The 23,451-nt window shown below is 43.8% G+C and overlaps 1 protein-coding gene across 1 annotated transcript in view; it reads left to right on the top strand.

Annotated features, from left to right (window-relative positions):
- LOC108793713 (annexin A5-like) overlaps positions 1-23,451 on the top strand; it is a 101,586-nt gene that overhangs the window by 30,703 nt on the left and 47,432 nt on the right. Inside the window, exon 2 of the mRNA XM_018564735.1 lies at positions 23,206-23,245. Within this exon, the coding sequence (XP_018420237.1) occupies positions 23,237-23,245 (9 nt within the window). The 5' untranslated portion in view covers positions 23,206-23,236. The remainder of the gene's footprint in view (positions 1-23,205; positions 23,246-23,451) is intronic.

Genomic DNA, 23,451 nt, shown 5'->3' on the forward strand with positions numbered 1-23,451 from the left:
CCTGTATTTTATAACGGATTGCAAAATGCATGCCACGTTATCGAGAAATATTAAAGAGTATGATGGAGTGGATGAAGATATTGCTTTAATTTCTAAATTGGGTCTTAAAAGTTCCCCTGTGTTCAGTATTCTGTTCGTGACATATCTATACTCAGCTGTTGGCTTTGGCTGCTAAATCCAACACATTTAATACAACACACCATTTAAAATTGCTAATCAGATGGTGGTTGAGTGTGAAGGAGAAGCACTCAGTATCTACTGCTGACTCTGATTTATGATGTATACTTGTACTACTCATTATCTCTACTGCAAAACAGTGAGGTGAGTAAAATAAATTCAGTTAAATGATGCATATTTTAACAATTGGAGGCAGAATATATAGTGTGTGCAGGGATCCCAACCAGAAAAAAAGTGATTTCAGGGAGGTGCTCTCTTTCTCTACCCGCCCATCCGCGGGGCAACCCCCTGAAATGATTGTTGCAGATAGTAAAGAAGCTATTGCTTCCCTTGCTATCTGCAGATTGTGTGTTTTTTTTTTTTTTTTTTTTTTTTTTTTTTTTTTTTTTTTTAGTTTTTTTTTTTTAGTATTCTGACAGCTGCTGCCGTCAGAATAAAAACAAAAAACAGCATTGAAATGAATAGCTAGATTGCTATTAGCTATTTCAATTTGCAATAGCAAGCTGGCTATTGCTCCCGCCCTCTGTTGCTGTCAATCAGCAGAAGAGGACCTGATGGAGAACTTCAGGTCCACCTCTGCTGATTGACAGCAGCAGAGGGCGGGTGCAATAGCTAGTCTGCTTTTGGCTATTGCAAATTGAAATGGCCAATAGAAATCTAGCTATTCATTCCTATGCTGTTTTTTTGTTTTTCTCTGGCTGACAGCCGCCCCGATGTCAGGAAAAAAAAACAGATAGCAGGGAAAGTTTACTCTGCTAGATCAAGCAGAGTAAACATTTCCAGGAGAAAGAGGCTCCCGGGCCACCCGGGAGATAAACAATCTAATAGTGGGAGACTCCCGGAGTGTCCGGGAGAGTTGGGATGTGTGTGTGTACTGTATATAGATATGATAAACGTATACAATATTTTTGGCTGGCATTGTTAAAGTAAATCTAAACCCAAACAATAGAATAGAATGTACTGCAGCTCACCAGTCTTTAGATGAGGTGGCTGCTTTTAATTTTCTTTTTCCAGGCTTTATATTCCCTTTTCACCTGCTGATAAAACATTACCTGTCCTAAGCGGTATTATTGCTGCCACTGATACCAACAATAGGACTAATTTTACTCCAACAATCTGTTCAGTATTCCCCCAAGCCCTATTCTGTCTAAAACATAGCTCAGCAAAGGGGGAAATGTGGCACACCACAAGCCATACACCTTATAACAACACACACTTTACTGACCATGCCCACTTTTGGCTATGCCCACAAGCTATGCACGCTGCATATTTCTTCTGAATCCCTTCAAGGCAGATGGACTATGTAGTGCACAACATTTTTCTTCTCAATCCCTTTAAAATGTCACGCCTAATGGGGGTTCAAATTTTGGCAGATATAGTTTATATCTTTGCCACAGTGCACTCTTCTTTATGGTGGACCCTTCTTTTCACTAGCTCTAGTGGGTCATGGATCCTCTGTCTGACCTTGCACCCTCTTTAACATTTTGTTTGTTACAGTTTCCTTAGCCTACAGGAAACCATCCTTACCATGAAATGTCCCACTCTTTATGTTTTTTCCTCCTAGGTCAAAAGGTCCCAGCCCCCCTGGATTCTTTTAAAGGAGAACTAATGGGAGAGTAAAATATACTCTTCTCAATACTTTGACCTGGTGTGTGACGCTGCAGGTATTACACGTTGGTTCTGTAGCTCGACTAGACATGTGCGATTCGTTTCGAATTGAAATTGTGACGAAAATTCGGAAATTCTGACATCCGAATTACAGATATAACTAATGCAAGCGAATCCGAATTTCCGATTACGAAATTCGTTAGCGGTAGTCTGTACGAAATTTCATTTGTTTGGACGAAATTTTGTTGCAGCAAAATGACATTTGATGAGAAAACCCCCTTTTTTTTTCCTCCTCAAAAGGTCTTTACTGCCATGATTGAACGAACAACACCTTCGTACAGACTACCGCTAACGAATTTCGTATGAATCCGAATCCTGAAACAAATTGACTTTTGGACCCAAATACCGAAAAACAAATTAACGCAAAATCCGAATTAAAATGAAACAAAATTAATTTTTTGCTGGTGCACATGTCTACAAACCACTAATCGCTCAGCTCCTGGCTTCTCCCTGCAGAGAGCGGTGACTGCCAGTCAGTGTTCCCCACAGGGATTCTTTTTCCACTTTCTGTTCCTCCAGCACTCATTGGAGGGACAGACAGGGGAGGGGGTGGGCACAGCTGGCTTTGGTTCTAGAGAGGCAAGCCAGCTGTCAATCAGGCAGCAGGGTGAATCCTGGCAATATTGTTCAGATGTACCCGTTCAGATGTGGCTACTATTCAATAACCACCAAACGGATACTCTTTACCGCCACGATCCTGGGAGGTTGATGAAAAACTATCAATCCGGCTGTGGAATTTGTTTGGACTGCTACAATGAAACATCACATGGAGTGAGTGACTTTTGAAATAAGGACACATCAGTATTTTGACACACTCTGTGTCTGATCCATTTATCATTGGCCCGCTGCCCGTGAGGGGTAACTATAATCTTTGCCACGCATACACTGCTATCATGTGAAAGAGCAATTGATGTCTCTCTCTAGATCTGTCACTCCTCTACCGGAACCCTATGGCTCGCTGTCTCTCTATGGAGATCTATCACAGGCTACCATTGCGGCCAGGAAGCGACTGATGCCTATAACGAAAGCCCTACGAGATCACAAAATCCCTTACAGATGGGGTTACCCCACCAAGTTATTGCTCCACAAGAGTGGGAAATTGTTTACCATCCCTGATGTGGCCTCCGGCTTACTTCTGCTGAAAAGATGGGGGATCCGTACAGCCGAGGATACCTGTGGCTCCAATGAAGTTGGCTGACCTCACCTGCAGTGGAAGTTTAAAGTTATCTCCCTCTGCCTGAGGGGCGGATGCGAGTTTTCGCCTAAGTTAACGCTCGCCACCTAGGCGCCTCGGCTGGCCTGAGGCACCGGACCCTACCTCTCTTAACCCCGGTTGGTAATATACTCTGCTGCCCTGAGTACCGCTTGCCGATACTCACCGTTTTTTACTTTTCAGCCAGATTTGGTGTTTGTTGCCTTGTTTTTTTTGTTCTTTTTGGTTTTCGTTCCTGTTTTTTCTCTTTACCTCTTACCTTCAGGATGGAGATTACAATCGCTGTCAAACACGAATCGAATGTGGGGCGAGGAGCTCCCTGATACATTTCAAGCTGGACCTTTCTGGTATCTGAGCACTCGGAAGCCGCAAAGCTCGCACTGTCATGGGACCTATCTGACTTCTGCCAGCCCTTAGATGAGTATTAAACTCCTTTCCTTAAATGTTAAAGGACTGAATAGCCCCTTTAAGAGGTCCCAATTGTGGAATGAGGCTAAATTGCATTCATGCGATGTGTTATGCGCCCAGGAAACTCACTTTTGCATAGATAAGGCGCCTATGTTTCAACACCAAAAGTTCCCCAATGTTTTTTTTTCCAACGCCACCTCCAAGAAAAGGGGGGTGTTAATAGCTATAGGGCGCTCTGTCTCCTTTCAACTCTTTGACTCGATCATTGATCAGAATGGTAGATATATTGTTTTGGTTTGCGAGCTAAACTCGATTTGCTATACTTTGGTGAATGTGTATGCACCCAATGTTAACCAACATTCCTTCCTTAAAAAGTTGTTCACTAAAATTCGATCTGTACAGAGAGGTTGCATGCTTCTGTGTGGGGATTTTAATTTAATCTCTGACCCGGCTTTAGATGTTTCTCTTTTTTTTTTTTTATTCTTTATTTATGAACAAAAAGGGTGGGGTACATAGAAAATGAGGACAAGCGGAGGCCACAAGGTCTCACACAATATCGAATCATAGACCATGAAGAACATATTTAAAACATGTTAACAAATTGTAAGGTCAGGTAACCGTACATGTCCCCGCCCTTAAGGCATTTTATGGAGAATATAAATGACAAACAAACACACTTAAACAAAAACAGGAACCGGAAGGGAACATAGTGTCTAGGCGAGCGGCCGGGTACAGCCCCACTATGTGGAAGGCTAGCCCGTGCCAGTTCCACCTCAAGCAGCACATACACGACAGACAAGACATTTACATACAAGGACTCACAAAGAGAAAGCAGAAGGAAACGCACAAAGATTGGGAAAGAAAACGTGGACGGAGGTCTCACCCCCCCGGTGGTCCCAAGCCGCCCCTCCCCCCGCACCCACACACAGTGGGAAGAGTAAATGGGTAGTGTCTCAGTCTCCGGCCTCTTCCTGGCACACTGTAGAGAAAGCTGACGAGCCCCTGAAGTGGATCCATGCTCCCCAGGTGGCCACATACCTGGACCCATTGTCTAATAAAATACAGGGGGGTCTGGTCACGGGGGCAGCGCAGACAGTTTACCAAGTATACCAGGGAGTGTCTAATCGGCTCCGCCTGCAGACATAGTGTTTCAAAATCCGTCAGCGGCCGTCTAGGGCCCGGAACCTCTGAAAAGGAGCATAAGAAGTGCCTTAACTGCAGTGCACACCACAATCGCATCGGAGGAGTTGTGGTGGCCTGAATCTGGGCAACTTGTTTCCACTGACCTGCCTCCTGGAAGTGACACACCCTGGTGTTACCTGCGGCTGTCAGGGCTCTGGCTAGTGGGCCATGCTCTCCCGGAGGGAAGCGGGGGTTCCCCACCACCGGTGTCAAGGGAGATGTGGGGGGAGTGAAGCCCGGGGAGAGGAGTGTCTTCGCCGTCGCCCCCATCGTGGCATGGACCAGCGGGTTCGGCCACGAGGAGAGCAGCAGTGCCGGAGCTATCCACGGTATGCCCCGTAAGGGCAGCCGACATCCCTCCTGTTCCAAGGCCACCCATAGTTTCTGTTCAAAGTGGCAGCACCAGTCTAGAACCACAGATAGGTGGGCTGCTTTATAGTACAGCGTGGGGTCAGGGAAACCCAAACCTCCTGCCTCTCCCTTCCTGGACAGAATCTGGTGGCGTAAGCGAGCCCGCTTGTTTGCCCATAAAAAATTCAAAAAGCTAGATCTTATCTGTTTAAGGTACACAGCTGGCACAGTCACCGGTAACGTCTGAAAGAGGTAGAGCAGTCTGGGTAGTATCGTCATTTTCAAGATGCTATTACAGTGCGCTTTAAAATTCAGCTTGGGAGATCGGGGTCTCCAGGGTACGACTATCAGACTCGGCATGCCAGAGCAGGCCAGGTAGTCTCCGATCTCTGATATTCGTGTCGCCTGGGCAGGTGGATCTAAAGGAGAGTGTAGGTTATACAGTTGTGTGAAAAACGCGTGGAAGTGCGCCGCTATGTCCGAGGACCGTGACGCCACCGTCCCTGAACCCGTGCGGATGGACGGTATGAAGTTGCGGGACCTAGAGTCCCGCAGGGCGTTGGCTAGAATCCGACCGGCCTTGTTCCCATATTCATAGAACGAGCGGCGGGATCTCGCCAACTGAGCCTTCACCCCGTCCAGCAGGAGTTCACGGAGCTCGGCTCTCGTTCTCGTCAGGGATGTCAGCGTGTCTGTATCTAACGCTGCCTTGTGGCGCATTTCTAGGTCATGAAGTTGGGCATATAGTTCGTCCACCCTCTTTTGTCGCTGACGTTTGCGTCGCGCCCCCAGCTTGATTAGGGTACCCCGTATCACACACTTGTGTGCTTCCCACATGGTCAAGGGGTCTTGAGTTGGGGAGTTATTTTCCCTAAAATAGCACATGAGGTCCGATTGCACCTCCGCGGCAATGGCCAGATCTTGCAACAGGGATTCGTTGAGACACCAGGATAGTGGTGGCTTGGTCTCGCCTCCGATACTCAGTACTATATGTATGGGAGAATGATCCAACATAGTCGAGGTACCAATAGAAACCTTGGATACAAGGGGAAGTGTTGCATGTTGTAATAGGAAAAAATCAATTCTAGAGTACGATTGGTGGGGGGCCGAGTAGTGGGTGTAGTCCCTGCCCGTCGGGTCACTAATGCGCCAGGGATCAATGAGCTGTAAGTCATACATCGAGCGCTTGATACGTCGTCTTTGAGCATGCGTGATCTGGGAAAGTCCCCTAGATGAGTCCATGGATGGGTCGAGCACCAAGTTAAAATCACCTCCCAGCACCCAAAGCCCTTCGGCAAAGGATAACATTCGTGACCACACTGAGTCTAAGAAGTCTATTTGACCGGAGTTAGGGGCATATATCGCTGCCAGAGTCACCTTCCGCCCATGGATTGCCCCCTTAACGAGCAGCAACCGCCCCTCTGGGTCGGCATAGTGATCCTCATAGGTCCACACTAGGGATTTGGCCAACACTATGCTCACCCCTCTGGATTTGGAATCCGGGGATGGGGCATGGTAGGACGTAGTGTATCTGTGGTTCCCCAGCCTCGGAATCCGCCCTACCATGAAATGGGTTTGCTGTATAAAGGCCACCTGGGTTCTAGAGCGCCACAGCTCAGCGAGGAGACAAGATCTCTTTTCAGGGACTCGGAGGCCTCGAACATTAAAAGAGGTGATACGTAGCTCAGGCATGGTTGGCCAATATATGTGTCAGTGGAAAGTCGGGTGTGTCTGGGAGACTGACGGGGTCGAAGGTGACTGCCCGCTGGGGCGGGCCTATGGTCTGAAATACCTAGGGATATCCCGGTCCGGGACCACCCGAGGTGGAGCAGGGGAGAAGCACAAGAGACAAAGACACAAACGAGGGAGTACAGAGGGAGTAAAGTATAGAAAAGATAGAACACTAATACAGATCACTCGGAGGTGAGAATGTTCCTGACCAGCCCCTATGTGGCACAGCAACAAGTACCCCACGGAATGCGCACGTCATCAAATAACCGGCTGATGTGCCCGTCCAGCCAACTGGCCCCGGCAGGGCTTTAGATGTTTCTAATGTGGCTCACCCACGCAGGCCATCTATCAGTAAATTGCTCGCCAAAGAAGAGCTATATGATATATGGCGTTGTACTCACCCGACAGACCGGGATTATACTTTCCCCCCCCCTTACAAATCATATTCGAGAATTGATTTCTTTCTCACTGATCAGCGGCTTCTGCAAAATGTTACTGAGGTTACTATCCACAATATTACGTGGTCGGACCACGCACCAATCACCTTGACGGTAGGACCTACACCTGATATTCTACCCAGACCTTTATGGCGGAATAACGTCTCATTGTTTTCAGACCCCAAGCATTCGAAGCATGTGGCCTCTCAACTACCTGAATATTTTGAGTGTAATGAGTCCCCTGAACTGCAACCATTCACTCTGTGGTGTGCTCATAAGGCTTTTATACGGGGATTGTTAATACAGCTTGCCTCTAGGAATAGGAAACAGAGACTGCAGAGATACCAGTCCCTCCTACAATCTATAAAGCTTCTAGAAACACTCCATAAAGCTACTCCCTCCGCTACTACACTCCAGGACCTTACTAAAGCTCGCCAAGAACTTAAACTCCTCCTTATTGCTAAACATGAGTTTCATATGTCTTGCCTAAAAGCCACCTACTACCACCAAGGGAATAGAGCTGGCAAATTGTTAGCAGCCCAACTTAAAAAGAAACAACGACAAAAATACCTATGCTGTACCACCCAGTCACTAACGTACCACTGCGCAACCCTAGAGAAATAGCAGATGCCTTTAGCTCGTATTACGCTTCTCTTTACAACTTGAATGGAGATGCTTTATTGACACAACCCACCTCCTTAACCATAATTGGGTTTTTGGACTCAGTTAAGCTACCTAAATTAGACGAAGATGATCAGACAACGTTAAATACCCCCTTTACGAAAACTGAAATACAAAAAGTAATTAGGGCCTTGCCGTCCGGTAAATCCCCTGGAGAGGATGGCTTCTCTGCGGAATACTATAAAACCTTTCACAATATATTGAACCCTCATCTCCTTCATATCTTTGAATCTGCGGCAGTCTCTGGTTCCTTCCCTCCTGACATGTTGAGAGCAGTGATAGCTGCTATACCAAAGCCAGGAAAAGATTTGACATCACCAAAAATTTTTAGACTGATATCTTTAATTAATACGGACATTAAGATTTATGCCAAACTCCTGGCTAATAGACTGCTCTACCTACTACCTTCTATTATTCACTCGGACCAAGCCGGTTTTATGAAGGGTAGGCAGGCTCCGGATGCTACCAGACGGATGTTGAACCTTATTAGACACGCGGAGATCGGTCGGACGCCCTCCCTCTTCCTAGCTTTGGATGCGGAGAAGGCGTTCGACCGCATTCACTGGGACTATATGAACCTAACCCTGCAGAGATTTGGCATTAGAGGGCAGTCTCTGGCAGCAATTATGGCACTCTACAGTGAACCTTCGGCTAGAGTATATGTATCTGGTATGCTATCGGCTCCGTTTTGGTATCTCAAACGGGACGAGACAAGGATGTCCGCTGTCCCCATCCATATTTGCCATGATGATGGAGCCTTTGGCCGCCACGATTAGGGAACACCCCCTTATATCGGGTATCTCATTAGGCAACTCCAACCATACCATAGGGTTATTCGCTGATGATATTATATTGACACTAACCAACCCAGAACAATCTTTAACTGCGGTGTCCAATCTACTATCTCTGTTTGGGGATGTCTCCTACTATAAGGTCAATGTGGATAAGTCCTATATTCTGAATGTGGGGGTGGAGGCGGCTCTCCAGGAACGTCTACAACGCCTGTTCCCATTTAAATGGTCCCTGGGTTTTATCACCTATTTGGGTATAAAATTTACATCTCCCCTATCCTCCCTCTACAAGTGTAACTATGGCGTTACAAGTGTAACTTTTAGCTTCCCTTAAAACTATGATGACTGATATAATGAAATTTGAACTATCTTGGGTGGGCAGAATTGCAGCATTCAAAATGTCGATCTTGCCTAAATTTTTATACTACTTCCGGACACTGCCTATCCCTCTCCCCGCCAAATTTTTTTCAGCCGCCCAAGCTTTACTTACTTCATTTGTTTGGAATGGGAAAAAACCCAGGATCCAAACTATAACCCTGATTCGCCATAAATCCCGGGGTGGGATGGGAATGCCCTCCATTAGAGACTACTATAGAGCGACTATGATGACAAAAATATTGTTTAATTAAAAAAAAAAGATGATGCCTTTCCTAGCGTACTATGCAGAATACATGTGTCCTAGTTACATGTGCCCTGTTAGCTGTGGCCATGACACAGGAAGTACTGACTCAGGAAGAAGGGAGGGGCATACATAAAGAGGAAATATGTCGTCGCAAAGGGAACACAGAACATGTTTGATACCAAGAAAGGCCACTAGATGGCAGCATATAATAAAACATAGATTAGCTATGAGAAAATGGTTAGGCAAAACACACTATATAAACTCTAATCTATTAACAATGCTAATAACATATTCTATGCCCCATTGGGGCAGCACAAGCATTGATGAAGCACAACCTGAATTGATCCTAGTTCTGGGCCTCCTCCCTGTCAGTACTGAAGCTCTGTTGCAAAGATTTACCTCCCTTTAAATCCCATTGTCACAAAGACAGGAAGTGAGGGGGTATCTGCAACTCGGAATGTGGCAGCACTTTTTTTTAGTAGAGAAAGGTTAAAGTCCCCCAAAGTTTATGTCCCCTGGAAATTTCCCTCACTTCCTGAGTTGGTGACAATATTGTTACTGGCATAGGAAGCAAGGGAAATATACCCAATAAGATCTCAGACAGCAAAAAGATTTGGCTAGAGTTATACTTTAAATATTTTATATTTAGGGTTACCAGGAGGTTGATATGAAGAGAGATTAAGGTATCTATATGTTATAAGACATTTCATGATTTTTTAAAAGAATCCATATCTGGATAAAATAGTACATTTACATATATGCCTAAAGTTTAAAAAAAAATAATTGCTTTCTTACAGACTTTTATTGATTTTTATCAAAGCAATTACACCTACTTTCTATTTATTGCAATACCTCCTTTTTTAATGGATGCTTTCAAACACTACAATTACATAGTTTTATAGACAATTTAAAAATGATTATTTTGTAGCAAGTAATATGCTGTTAATGGAAGTAACTCAGATTATACTGTATGTTTGCAGTTTCCCCCTTCTCTGCTCCCCCATACGTGGGATGGTAATGGTGTGTTCAAAGAAACCTGTTAGAGTATACTGGGAATTCTTAACATTTTTATCAAAGTAAGGGCTCACATTTTTACATGAATTCTTTACCATCATATCTGCATTACAAGTCCTGTTCTCTTACCTGTGTGCTATGATAATTATATTATAGCAAAGGGTAGAAGGTCAGATATCTATGAAGTGTCCTAACTTCATAATGTTCATAATGAAAACTTTCATTGTAAAAAGGGAATCTGTCTTAAAGAACTCTGGGCATATTATGCCACCTCAACCTAACCACTTAACCATCACATTCTCAAACAATTCATCCCCACACAGCTACCTCCTCATGTATCACTTGCCCCTCCCTTTTAGATTGTAAGCCCTCAGGGGCAGTGCCCCCCTTACCATCTTGTCTTGAATTGTATTGTGATTGTAATGTCTTCTTATATTGTAAAGTGCTGCACAAACTGTTGGCGCTATATAAATCCTTTATAATAATAATAATATTAAACATAGTTACTACCCCTGTACTGCATGGGTTAACTGCTTGTTTTGGTCTAGGGTCTATATTAACCCCTTTGTGACGGGAGACGTACAGTGTACGTCCCGTCACAAAGTGGCTATATGACTGGCCACGTACACTGTACGTGCCAAGTTATATCAGCCTCTGTAATGCTGCTAACTGCTGATTCTCAGCAGTTAGCAGGCATTAATGAATTTCTCAGTATTGAGGCATTCATTAATGACATAGTTAAGCTTTTGTAAAAGCTTCTTTCTTTCATTAATGAAAGAATGAAGCCTTTACAATCAGATACGGGTTCGCTAAATAGCGATCCCGTATCTGACAGCTGAAGATAGCAGAGAGGTAGCAGTGACTCACCTCTCTGCTATTCGTTTTGACAGCTGGAGAGCCTGGCCCGATGTTAAATGATACATTTCAAGCACTAGATACAAATGTATCTTTTGAGTGAAATGTATCAGTTTTGATCGTCTAGGAACGATCAAAGACCTTTAGTGAGATCTGATTCTGACATGCTGTCAGGATCAGTCTCTAAAGTTATTAATAGCTGTTCTAAGTTTGGAGCAGCTTAATAATAACTCAAAATAAAAAAAAGTTAATTTATTAAGCAGTCATAGTGACTGCTCAATATAAACTGACACTTATTTTTTTTTACAAAGTGTAAAAAAATAAAATAAAGTGTACAAAAAATTAATAAAAAAGATACTCACTATATCCCCGGTCTGGCCTAGCTGCTAGACTGGTCCCCGCAGCCTCTTCTCCCCCAGGCTCTGGCAGTCTAAGGACCCATGACGTCATCACATCCATTGACTTGCATTGAACATGAGGACATCGAGGAACATTCCAAAGGGCAGAGAAGAGGGGGAGAAAAGTGAGCGGTCTCTGCTACGGGACCAAGGATTGGGTGAGTATATCTTTTGTATTTTAGACGCTAGACTAAAACAAGCTCTTAAACCTTGCAGTGCAATGGTAGCCCCACTGCAAGGGGTTAAGGCAGAACTCAAGGCAAATCAAATCTTAGCCCTTGCAGTGGGGCTACCCCCACACTAGAAGGGCTAAGTGCCCATTTTGTCTAGGAAGCTAAAATAACAGAGTTATACTCACCTGAACTGTGCCCCCAGCTTGCTCTTAGACTGCTCCCTTCAGCCTCGCTCCCTCTCTGCTCCAGCGGTCTAAGGTCCTGTGAGTCATCATGTCCAATTCAGAGAATTGGACGTGGGGACGCTGAGGGACATTCCTTCGCTGGAGAGGAGGAGGAGGAGACAAGCTGGAGGAAGCAATCCAGGATCACGGTTCAGGTTTGTATAACTTTGTTATTTTAGCTCCCCAGACAAAATGAGCACTTTACCCTGACAACGTGGGGGTAGCCCCACTGCAAGGGTTAAGACTTGATTTGTGCAGAGATCTGCTTTAATTTTTAATATGCCCGGAGATCTTCTTGAAAGTTAAGAGTTGGTAAGCAGCTAAGTTCATTAACTAGATAAAGTAACAGAATTTAATGATTATACAGATTGATATTCCAATTCTATTAAGTCTTAAGTAATTATCTCACAGAGCTGTCTAGGGAGTTACCAACAATGCAGTTCTACATATAGGAAATGTAAGTTTTTTTTTTGTACCAGGGAAGGTTAAACTTGATGTCAGAATGTTATTGATATCTGTTTCCGTCACTTCATGTTCAGAAGAAGGGTAAAAGGTACCCGGACGCTATTTAGAGCCTGACTAATAAATCTACCTAAAGTGGACCTTTACCCCCTTTGACTAAAAATCACATCAGCATACAGCTCTGCATACTGATATAAAATCATCTTACATTCATTAGCAAAACAAACATATTTTTAGTAGGGCTGTGCAAATTAACGATTCATTTCTCGATTAATCGTTAATCTTTTTGATCGATTAAAATTTTTTTGATCGATTAATTTTTTTTGAATCTTTCTGCATGAGCGCCAGCCAAGGCATTGGCCTATACACATACAGCACAGCAATGAAGTAATAAAATGAACTAGGATCACACTAAGGCCCCATTCACACTAAGCGATTCGCATTTTGCGCAATATCGCGCAAATGCTTGCATTGAGCAAGCTAGAATCGCTGCAAAATCCGCTCCAAAAAGGGTCCTGCTGTAGCGACGCACGACCCGCAACAGCGACGGACAAAGCCCCATTGAGATGCATTGGAGAGCGATATCGCGCGGTAAATAGCCGTGATATCGCAGGAATTACCGCGCGATAAATCGCTCAGTGTGAATGGGGCCTAATCCAGCATGCTATTATTTTGAGTTGCCCCACTCAAGCGGCGGCCATATTGAGTGGGGCACGTGAGATTAATAACGTGCTGGATTAGTGTGATTCTAGTTAATTTTATTACTTCATTGCTGTGCTGTATGTGTATAGGCCAATGTAGTTGGATCTGTATGTGCGTTATAATCGAAATTAATCGATTAATCGATTTTTAAAAATTTAGATTAATCGAACACAAAAATTTTAATCAATAACAGCCCTAATTTTTAGTTTACTTACAATTATTGTTTTTCCACTTCCTGGTGCACTATGGTGTCCAAGCATTGCATCCTGGGAAGGTTACATCAGCAGAGCATTGCTGGGAAATCTCATCTGTAATCTCATGAGATCTCAGAGAAAGGCATTTTCTTCCCCTGAGATTATGTGCATGGTCACATGTCCTAGTCACATGTGCCAGAATTCCAGGAAGTATAGGGAGATACATTAATCTGCCCTCAGTTTAAATGGCCACTGTGAGAAGACTGGAGAAGAAAAGAAAAATAAAGTATGCAAAGATTACAAAGCCGGCAATTATCTAGAAGTATCTGTGTGTAGGTTGTCATTACTAAACATTTCTAAAGGTACCTTTGTTGTTATTTTGAAGATATGTGTAAAGGTCCCCTTTAACCCCTTCATGACAGGCTTTTTTTGCACACATCTTATATTCCACATTTTAGACCTGAAAATGATTTAAAACCCCCACACATTATATATTTTCTGAATGCCAAGACCCTATAGAATAAACTGGTGGTAGTTGCAAATTTTTATGTTGCGCAATATTAGCGCAACTCCTTATTAAACCCCAAAATTTAGTGACAAATTTAATTAAATGCCCCAAAACACAACAAAATACCCAGTTATTTGCTGCATGGGCAAGACTTGAGCAAGCCTATGATAGCTTTGAAGCCATAGAAAGCACTCTAATCAAGAGACTGCAAAACTTCCCAAAAATAGGGAACAAAGACTATCGCAAGCTCCAAGATCTAAGTGACCTCCTCATGGAGCTAGAGTTGGCAAAGACAGACCCACGTCTACCTGGACTAAGTTTCCTGGACACTGCTCATGGTGTCAATCCAGTGGTGTCTAAACTGCCATACGGCCTGCAAGAGAGATGGGCACAACAGGGCTCAAGGTACAAAAGAGACTATAACGTATCTTTTCCTCCATTCTCATATTTTTGCAGGTTCATCAGTGAACAAGCCTGGATGAGAAACGATCCCAGCTTCAGCTTCAGTGAACCCAACTTGCCTGCTTCATCATCATTACCATCACCAAGGTATGATAACACAGCAGCTAAACACAGAGACTTTCATAGAGCAATTCCTGTTAAAAGGACGGACATCTCACCACCCGTATCCTCACCTGCATACCAGAGTGATTCGGATGATAGAGATAAAGATCCTAATCGTCAGTGCTCTATTCACAAGAAGTCTCACCCTCTAAAGAAATGCCGTGAGCTGAGGGCAAAGACTTTACAAGAGCGCAGGGAGATTCTCCAGAAACTTGGAGTATGCTACAGGTGCTGTGCTTCTTATAGTCATTTTGCTAAGGACTGTAAAGTTGTCATCAAGTGCACAGAATGCAGTAGCGACAGACACGTAACAGCTATGCATCCTACTCCACTTTCAGACAATCCACAGCAGCCTCCTACCTCCAACCCTCTCTCAAATCATGGCGGGGAGCAACAAGGTCATGCTCCAGCCACGCCAAGTGTTTCTTCCTTATGTACTGTAATCTGTGGGGAGAGCCAAGAGTAACCACTTGCCACAGTTACATCAAAATGTAGTGAACTACATCACAAAAGACCTTGGGGAAAGACTCTGGCGTAACACCTTGACAAGAACTATTTTAGCAAAAGACAACCTGAAAAGGCAATCAAGATGTATGCAGTCTTAGATGACCAAAGCAGTCACTCACTTGCCACTTCAGAGTTCTTTGACTTATTCGGCATAAAGGGTAACATGCTATCCTACACATTGCACACCTGTGCTGGTACAGTGCAACTCACAGGAAGAACCACCAATGCTGAATTCATCATTTCTCCTATAAAAGGAACAGAGAGAATTGATCTTCCTCAATTATTGAGTGCAATCAGTTGCCTAACGACAGGGAGGAAATTCCCACACCAGAGGATGCACTTCGTGAACCTCACCTAAAACATTTAGCTGACTGCATCCCACCACTGGACAACAATGCCAAAATTATGCTTTTCTTAGGCAGAGACATCCTAAAGGTACACAAGGTACGTCAGCAGCACAATGGCTGGAATGATGATCCTTATGCCCAAAAGACTGACCTAGGTTGGGTACTTATTGGAATGAAACGAGATTGTGAACCTCATGCCTCAGGTGATGTGTGCTCCAATAAGATCATCGTACAGGTAAACCAAGGCAACATCACAACACCACTCTGCAATAGTTCTGGTAAGACTATGCACCAGACTTCCTTCAGCAGCTCGGACGAGCAGGAATTCACTGATGCAAACACCCGGGACAACGCACCTGATTCCTCAACCATCACTCCAGTAACTTCACAAGCAGTGAACCTCTTGGGAAACTCATCAGAGTCTTCTACACCAGTCATCGTGCAAGATGATTCTCCTCTTCATGAAGAAGCCATAGACCTGCTACCAAAGACTCAAGGTATGCTTTCTGAGACCAACCTTAGACTTCATAAGACTGTCTCAAACAATGTTGTTGTGAAAGCCTTTCAACCTGGCGATCATGCCACAGGGTTCAAAGACTTCAATCTGGGAATGGACATGCCACCTGTACATGTCCATTGGGCCTACGGTGTGACGTATTGAAAGACACCTTCAGCTTTCAAGTCAGCTCTGCAGACAAGCCATTTGCCAAACGTGGTGTTCTGTCAGTGGTGAGCGGTCTATACGATCCACTGGGATTTGTGGTTCCCATCATCATACAAGGTAAATCCTTACAGAGACAGCAATCTCTACATACTTTACATGAAATTCAAATGTCAAGCTGCTACACTTCAGCTTCCCTTGCTGCAAGTCAGAGAAAGGAGCTTCACATCTTCTCAGATGCATCTACTGAGACAATAGCAGCTGTTGCCTACCTCATGGTGAGAGACTCTTCTAATCACACCTACATAGGGTTTCTGTTTGGCAAAGCTAAGTTAGCATCTAAGCCTGAACAATGCCATGTGACAGGGTACACGATTCTGTGTATGTCAGTGAGAGGTTGAAAAGGGCAGCTTTCCCTGGCTAGGAAAGGGTTAAGCCTGGCCAACAGGTAAACCTCCTCTCTCTCTATTAATTAGCCTGCACCTGATAGTGACTGAGAGCTCAGAGCAAGATCCAGGCTGCACTGGATGGACACAGACTGGAGAGTGTCTGCATATCTGGGGAATAAGGTCTGCCAGAACAACTGTATGTATTTGACTGTGGTTTTTGTTATTTTTACTGGAAGCTGGACTAGCCGCTCCAGTAGGACATAGTGAGGGACACTACTGTTTAGTTAGCCTCCTAAGGTGGAGTAGGCCTTTTTATTTTGTTGCTTTTGAGTTCTGCTGGAAATTGTTTGTTTAAAGGAGATATTCACGTTTCATGCAATAAAGCTGCATTTATTGCCAAATACTGATTGAAGACCAGTGACTTTCCTACAGCCATTATGTTCAATCAGAAGTTAATCCTGCAGATCATTCCACCAGGCCAGTGTCTGCCAGTGTCTTCACAATTTCTTCTTGGTTAACAGGTCCTGAATTCCTGCTGGATCATCCTAAGAAACCACAGCTGATGTCGTCAGTCCTTTAGATCCTGACAAAGATCCAGAGATTCGTCCTGAAGGCAAAATCCTTGCAACCAGATCTGAACAAGGATTCGTTTTGGGCTGTCATTTCACCAAGTGGACAAGGCCTGGCCGTACTACTACAAGGTTAGTCCATGCTACACACTGCCAACACACTAAGCCCAATGATACTTGCTGTCAGGACTGGCACATATGCCAAAACCCTCTTTTTGCAAAAGACATTGCTCAAGGTGAGTGATTCTACTGCACGAGGCAGAACAAAGCATCTCTAGCACAGCAGTGAAATTTATTTTTGACAAGCAAGACATTGCTAGAAACAATCCAACTGCCAAGCTGAATCCATTCATCAACAGTGAGGTGTATACAGATTCAGAGCTTATAGCCATCTTTATCCCAGCTACTCTTCTCACCCAGAAGCATGGAACTGTTCCTGTTTCACATGGAGACTTTGCAGCTGGAATTATGTGAATGCCCGTATTCTTCATGTATCTATGTGCACCATGCACATCCAGGGATGGACTTATTCAGAGTGCCTTCAACCTACCAAGGAGACCATCTTATTTCCACAACCAAGGAACTTTACAAGTTGCCTCTCATGGAGCGACTTACTGCACTTGAAAAACTGTTCCAGTGATCAAGTCTACTATGCTGATAGTTATCATATTATCGCTGTTATCCTGTTGTCTTTACGTTCAGAATAAAGCAACCTTTGTGGATGAACGCGGTATTGGTGAGTTCAGCTATCTGACAATTAATGTCCTCAGTGGTTGAATCTCCTTATACAGGCCAGGCATAGAGGTCTCACAAGGGATAAATCGCTATCACAACAATCGGAGTCAGAATACACTCAGAGTACGAGAATAAGAGTGTTACTTTATAATAGATACAATTGGGTAGAGCCAGATTCTTCACAGCTATCCTGGATGCTCTTCTCTAGCTGCCCTCCATAGCAGCACAGCATTCCACATGTCCCTTTCTTATAGGCAGATCAATCCCCATGAAGGACAAGAAACCAAACTTCCTCATCTCAACTCAGTCAGGGAGGAACAGAAAAACCCCCCAGGTGCAGCATGGCAAAGGACGCCATACTCCCCCGGGATCAGGGACATTGCACAGCATCTACTTGCAGACTTCGAAGCTGGTGTGAACCGGCACCCAATGTGAAGTTATTCCTTCTCAAAGATCCTCATAGATCACTTCACTACAAAGTTTTTAGAGGAGGGTTTCAGTCAGTTTCTACCTGCTTATTGTCAGGCTGCCCAGATTCTGTTCTTAGAACAACACGGTGCTTCTGTTGTGAACTTTGAAAATGTATTTCTTTGCAACGCTTATAGATACAAAGATGAATGAAGGCTTGTTTTTAACTTCTTGTCCAGAGTATAAGAATACTTGAGTGTGCATGGTTTGGGCACAGTTTCACTTTAAATAGGATAAAGGTAGGTAAAAAAAAATGGCGCTAGAGGGTAGGAAAGGGTTAGGGTTGAAAATCTGACTTGCCCAGATATGAGTCATTACCATTTCTGTCAATATAATTTTTAATGAAATGTTTGTTTTTTTATGCAGTACTATAAAGTTCCATTGTATGCAATGTGTTTCTTTGCATACATATTTAATTTCTATTTACTTATTCTATTACACTTGGGGCCTGTACTGTTATGGAAAGGACTGTGCTTGCATACGTGGCAACCACATCATGTAACTTTCCAGCTCTACAGCATCTGGGCACTAAACCCTGAAATTATTATTTATCTGACAGAAGATATACAAGGATATTGTAGTTTTCTAGTAAGATCTGATGTAGGACTTTTTACAGTCCAAAGAACTCTACTGGTGTTTAGACATGTGCGAGTTGTTTAATTCCGAATCGAAATTCAGACAAAATTTCGGAAATTCGGATATATCCGAATTCCGAATTACAGAAATAACGAATGCAAACTAATCCGAATTTCCGTTTCAGAAATTCGTTAGCGGTAGTTTTTTCCTTAATTAAAGGAATAGTCAAAAATTGTCTGGACTTTTTAATAACTATTTGATTTAACCCTTTAGTGAATGGGTAGGGGTACAAGTACAACTTTTTTTGTCTGTTTTAACTTGGGGGAGGGTCCCTCCTAACATTCCTACCAGATCTAAAGGGTCTGGCATCAATTGGGGGAGAACCTCAAGCTTTTTTTTTCTTCTGCAGACTAAAAAAAAAAAAAATTCTAATGTAATTTTGCTGCAATGAAATTTCGTCCAACAAGCGAAATTTCGTCCAGACTACCGCTAACGAATGTTGTCAGAATCCGAATCCCGAAAAACGAAATAACGCAAATTCGGAATCAAAACGAAACAAATTTGTTGCCAGTGCACATGTCTACTGGTTTTATTTAAAAGAATATTTCCATGAGAGCTGTTTCTAATAATTCCTACTGGAAATGAAAGTGACATGAAATGCATACCAACATAAAAATAAAAAATGTGACCAGTTAAAACTATACTCAGCAAACAGCTGAATGTATAGATTAAATACATATATAGAAGCTGTCTTACCTGCCGAAGGATTTGTATTTATTTCCATCCAGTCCTAAAATTTACACAGCGCTGCCCAACAACACAGCTTTCTCTGGTGGGACAGAAGACCTTTTTTTCTGCAATGAAAGGGTTAGTTCATTGCAGTAGATGTAAATGCACTGTGTTGTGAAGAACTCCTTTTAAATTAAGTTGCATACCTGTAAGTAATATCGGTCCCCCAAAGCCTGTAAAAAAAACTCCTAATTTGCAGCCCCCCACTTGTCTATTTTCTAGGACACTTTAGCTGTTGAATGCTCAAAAGCCGCGCATGCCCTGGCTGTGCCTACTCTCTCTCCCTCTAGTATCAGCAGCTGAGCTCAACTGCTGCAACAGGGACAAAGGGTGCTCACTGTCTAAGCCACTTAATAAACATTATTGCTTCATATGAATAGGAGATACATCAATCCATAATAATGACATATAGCTATGCACTATACCTGATATCACATGTAACATCATTTTGGTCATGTCAGCTTTATTTACTGCTCAGATGGTCTGTACCGTTTCTGTGCTTCTGCATAGTGACTACAGTATTTGCCTTACCACTTATAAGTTAATACATAGACATGAGATGACATGCAGCTGTTATGGTCACATTGGGTGACCATCTCATGTCTACGGTGGCAGGCAGATGTTACCTGGCCATCAAGTCTCGGTGTAAGTAAGCATAATGACAAGGTTATCTAACTGTTACTCTGCTCTCTCCTATCATATGCTCTCCTTGCACTGTAGCACAACTGAATGGCTATTTGTGTTGCTTCTCCCTGTTACAATCTTAGCACTGCTTTACAGTGGACTGCAAAAGATTGATACCAAGCCAAATTCATGTACTTACACTGTGTCACGTACCGGAAGGAGCTTGAGATGACGACGAGGGCGGCCTCTCTCTTGCAACTCTGGTCCCAAAAGGCCTGGTAGTAAATACAGGTAGCGGGGCACGAGTGCCGGAAGGAAGACTTGGGTGCCCGGTGGAAGTCCTTGGGCCCTTTGCTGCGTAACGCAGTATAAACACCCAGCAGGGTGGCAGGCAGAAGATCCTCAAAGTCAGGCAGACCGGGTCGGCAACGTGCAGGCGGGAGAGAAATAAGACAAGAGGCAATAATCGTGGTCAAGTCACAGGCCGGGTTCGATAACGTGCAGGTAATACAGGAACAGGCAGGAAGCAGGAGAATCGTCAGACAGGCCAGGGTCAGGATACCAGAAGATCAGCAGAGTCAGGAGCAAGCCGGGGTCATTAACAGGAAACTACACGATAGGAAACAGACACAGCATACAAGGCACAAAGATGAAAGAGTACTCAGCACTGGAGACATGGAGGGACTGAGCTTAAATAGCCCGTTTGGCGCCACAATATGCACAATACGTTGCAGATGTGCGCATGCGCGAAGCGCGCACTGACGTCTACGCGATCGTGCCCGGCCTGACACTGTGGGTCACGCCGTACGCAGGCGCCATCCGCTGTGTACGGGCTTCCTGACACACTGTTTCCATTTAACCAAATACAGTTAAAACCCATATCTGGGATACACTTATCCCCTATCCTTCTCTAACTGATTGAATGCCCATTTTCTGCAATATTTGTATATATTGCAGAAAATGGGCATTTTCTCTGCCCTGTTAGTACATTTTTAAAGTTTTGTCTACTAAAAAGGTTGGGTTGGCATCCCTGTTTGCTGATCTAAGGTATGTGCAAGGCAGACACGTTAACGAGAAAGGAGGTCAGTACTGATGAGCCTGGTAATCCCAGTTTGTTAGAGTTCACCCAGGCCCGCTCAATCGCCCTTCAGACCCAACCAGTGGCAGTAGTTGCGGCGTGGGCATTTTGAGCCCCTTTGTAACATATAGCTGCAGGGAGGGGAATGCACCTCTCCACTACTGATTGGGTTGGGAGGAGGGGTAGAGGCCACAGTTTTAAGCAGGCTTGGGCAAACTTTGGCAAACTGGGTTTACAACTAGCGATGGGCTCGATGTTTGAGGCGAACACACTGTCAGTAACTGCACCGCACAGTGCCTTGTGAGCCCTGATTGGCTAAAGCCTTGCACCTGACCACATGCTTTTTTTTTTTCTTTTTAAATGTAATTTTTGCTGCAGCAGGTTCTATACATCGTACAGATGCGCCACTTCCCAGGCAGGTTAAGGGGACCCCCCAAGCATGATATTTAAAGGAATTTTTCATTTTTATTGTTTCACTTTAAGTGATGTTAAAAACACTGCTCCTTTAAAAACTGTATTTTTTAAATGTGTTTTTTTTCATTGATACATGTCCCCCTGAGCAGTACCTGAATCCCCATACCCTTTTTATGGCCAATAACTTGCATATACTGTAAGCCTTCAAGATGGGGACAATTGATTTTCAAAGTTCTAGCCCCATAGACTTGCATTGAGTTCGAATTCAAATTTTTTCTAAAGTTAAAATTCGAACTGAACATGGGGGAGTTCGGTCTATCACTATTCACAACAGGCCCAGACTCATCACTAGAGGTTAGTGAGAATTCGTTGCTAGGTGGCCCAAGCTGTTTAGCATCCTTTGTCGGTAGGATGCAGGCACCGTGGGGGGAATTTTTCAAAACTGGAGCAAACAGAATCTGTAGCAGTTGCCCATGGCAACCAATCAGCATCTCTCTTCAGTTTGCTCAGGTAAGATTTTAAAATGAGATGGAGAAGCTGATTGGCTGCAATGCAAAATCTACCCCAGATTTTGTCTGCTCCAGTTTTGATAAATCCCCCCCCCACTCTCATAGTTTAGAGTTAGGACCGCACTATAAGAGGTGCCTTGGCGCGGCAGTGCGGCTTACACATCCTTTGCAGAAGACGTGTATCCAAACCTCTGTCATTGTCCTTAGTGGTGAGACAAGTTGTTTTACATGCTAGTTTGTGAGTGTGCCATGATGCCTTTCTACTGATCTGAAAGGAGGGCTTTTGATGTGGAAGGGGCACTCTGATCTAAATGGGGACACTCTACTCCCCCCCTTAAAATCCATACCAGACCCCTATCTAGGATAAGGGTGTGATATTGATGAGGGGGCGCACATGCCATTTTTTACATATTAACATACTTTTAAAAGGTGCCATGACTGAAAAAAGTTTGAGAAACACTGATATTTAACAATGAACATAGACTATTCGTGCCTTTTTTCAAAAAAGCAGTGTAAACCGGAGTACCATACGGTGGCATTCATCATGCTGGGTACACATCGAGCAAATTTAGACTGATTTATCAGGAAATTGCCTGAAACTTGCTCTGTTGATGACCCTATTCCCTCAGCACAAGTGAATCATTAGATGGACTTTTGCTGAAGGAACATGTTGGAAAATATTCCACCCGAATGGAGCTTGCAGCAAATTTTGGTTGCTGCTGGTTAACAAGCTTTTTAGATAAGTCTGTATGTTGATTTGTTTATAGCATTTACAACTAAAAGATGATTCTTAACTAGTTAGTTACTACACTTGTTAGATGTGGAAGTGGCACTCTGGTTGCTGAGTCCAGACAGCGTGTTACATCTGACTAATAATGCTGAAAGAATCCTATTACTCCAGTGTGTGTGGCTATCGGGTGTCACCTGAACACAAAAGCAGGGAGGATGGTTGATGTGTATGCACCTTACCTGTGTCAGCAGGGTGTGAGACTCTGTATCCTCCTACTATATTACTGGGTTCACTTTGTAAGTATGTTTTGTGATATCTGTTAAGCAGTTTACTGCTCAGAAGCAAAAAGACAGAATGGTTGCAGAGGATTTTGGGCAGCCAGCAATGGCCTTTGTTTAAAACAATGCATGAAGTGTTTACATATTTCATAATGTAGCCTTTACTTCCTTTACAGCCTTTGAAACCTACATTACACCAGCAGCAAAATGGCAAAGGTAAGTAAATGTTTGGGGGGGGGGGGGGGGGGGGGATTTCTTCATATTCCATTTTTTTGTTTTTCCATATTTGATTCTGCATAGCTCCCACACCTTATTTGGTGGGGCACTTCTTGTTTTGGACCCAGATCAAGCTTTCCTCTACATTTGTCCCACCTGGGACTCATGCACACGGGGCTTTTCTGTGCGTCTGGGGTTTCCTGCGG

Source organism: Nanorana parkeri, unplaced genomic scaffold, assembly GCF_000935625.1.
Source record: "Nanorana parkeri isolate BGI_ZX_2015 unplaced genomic scaffold, ASM93562v1 scaffold776, whole genome shotgun sequence".
Lineage (NCBI taxonomy): Eukaryota > Metazoa > Chordata > Amphibia > Anura > Dicroglossidae > Nanorana > Nanorana parkeri.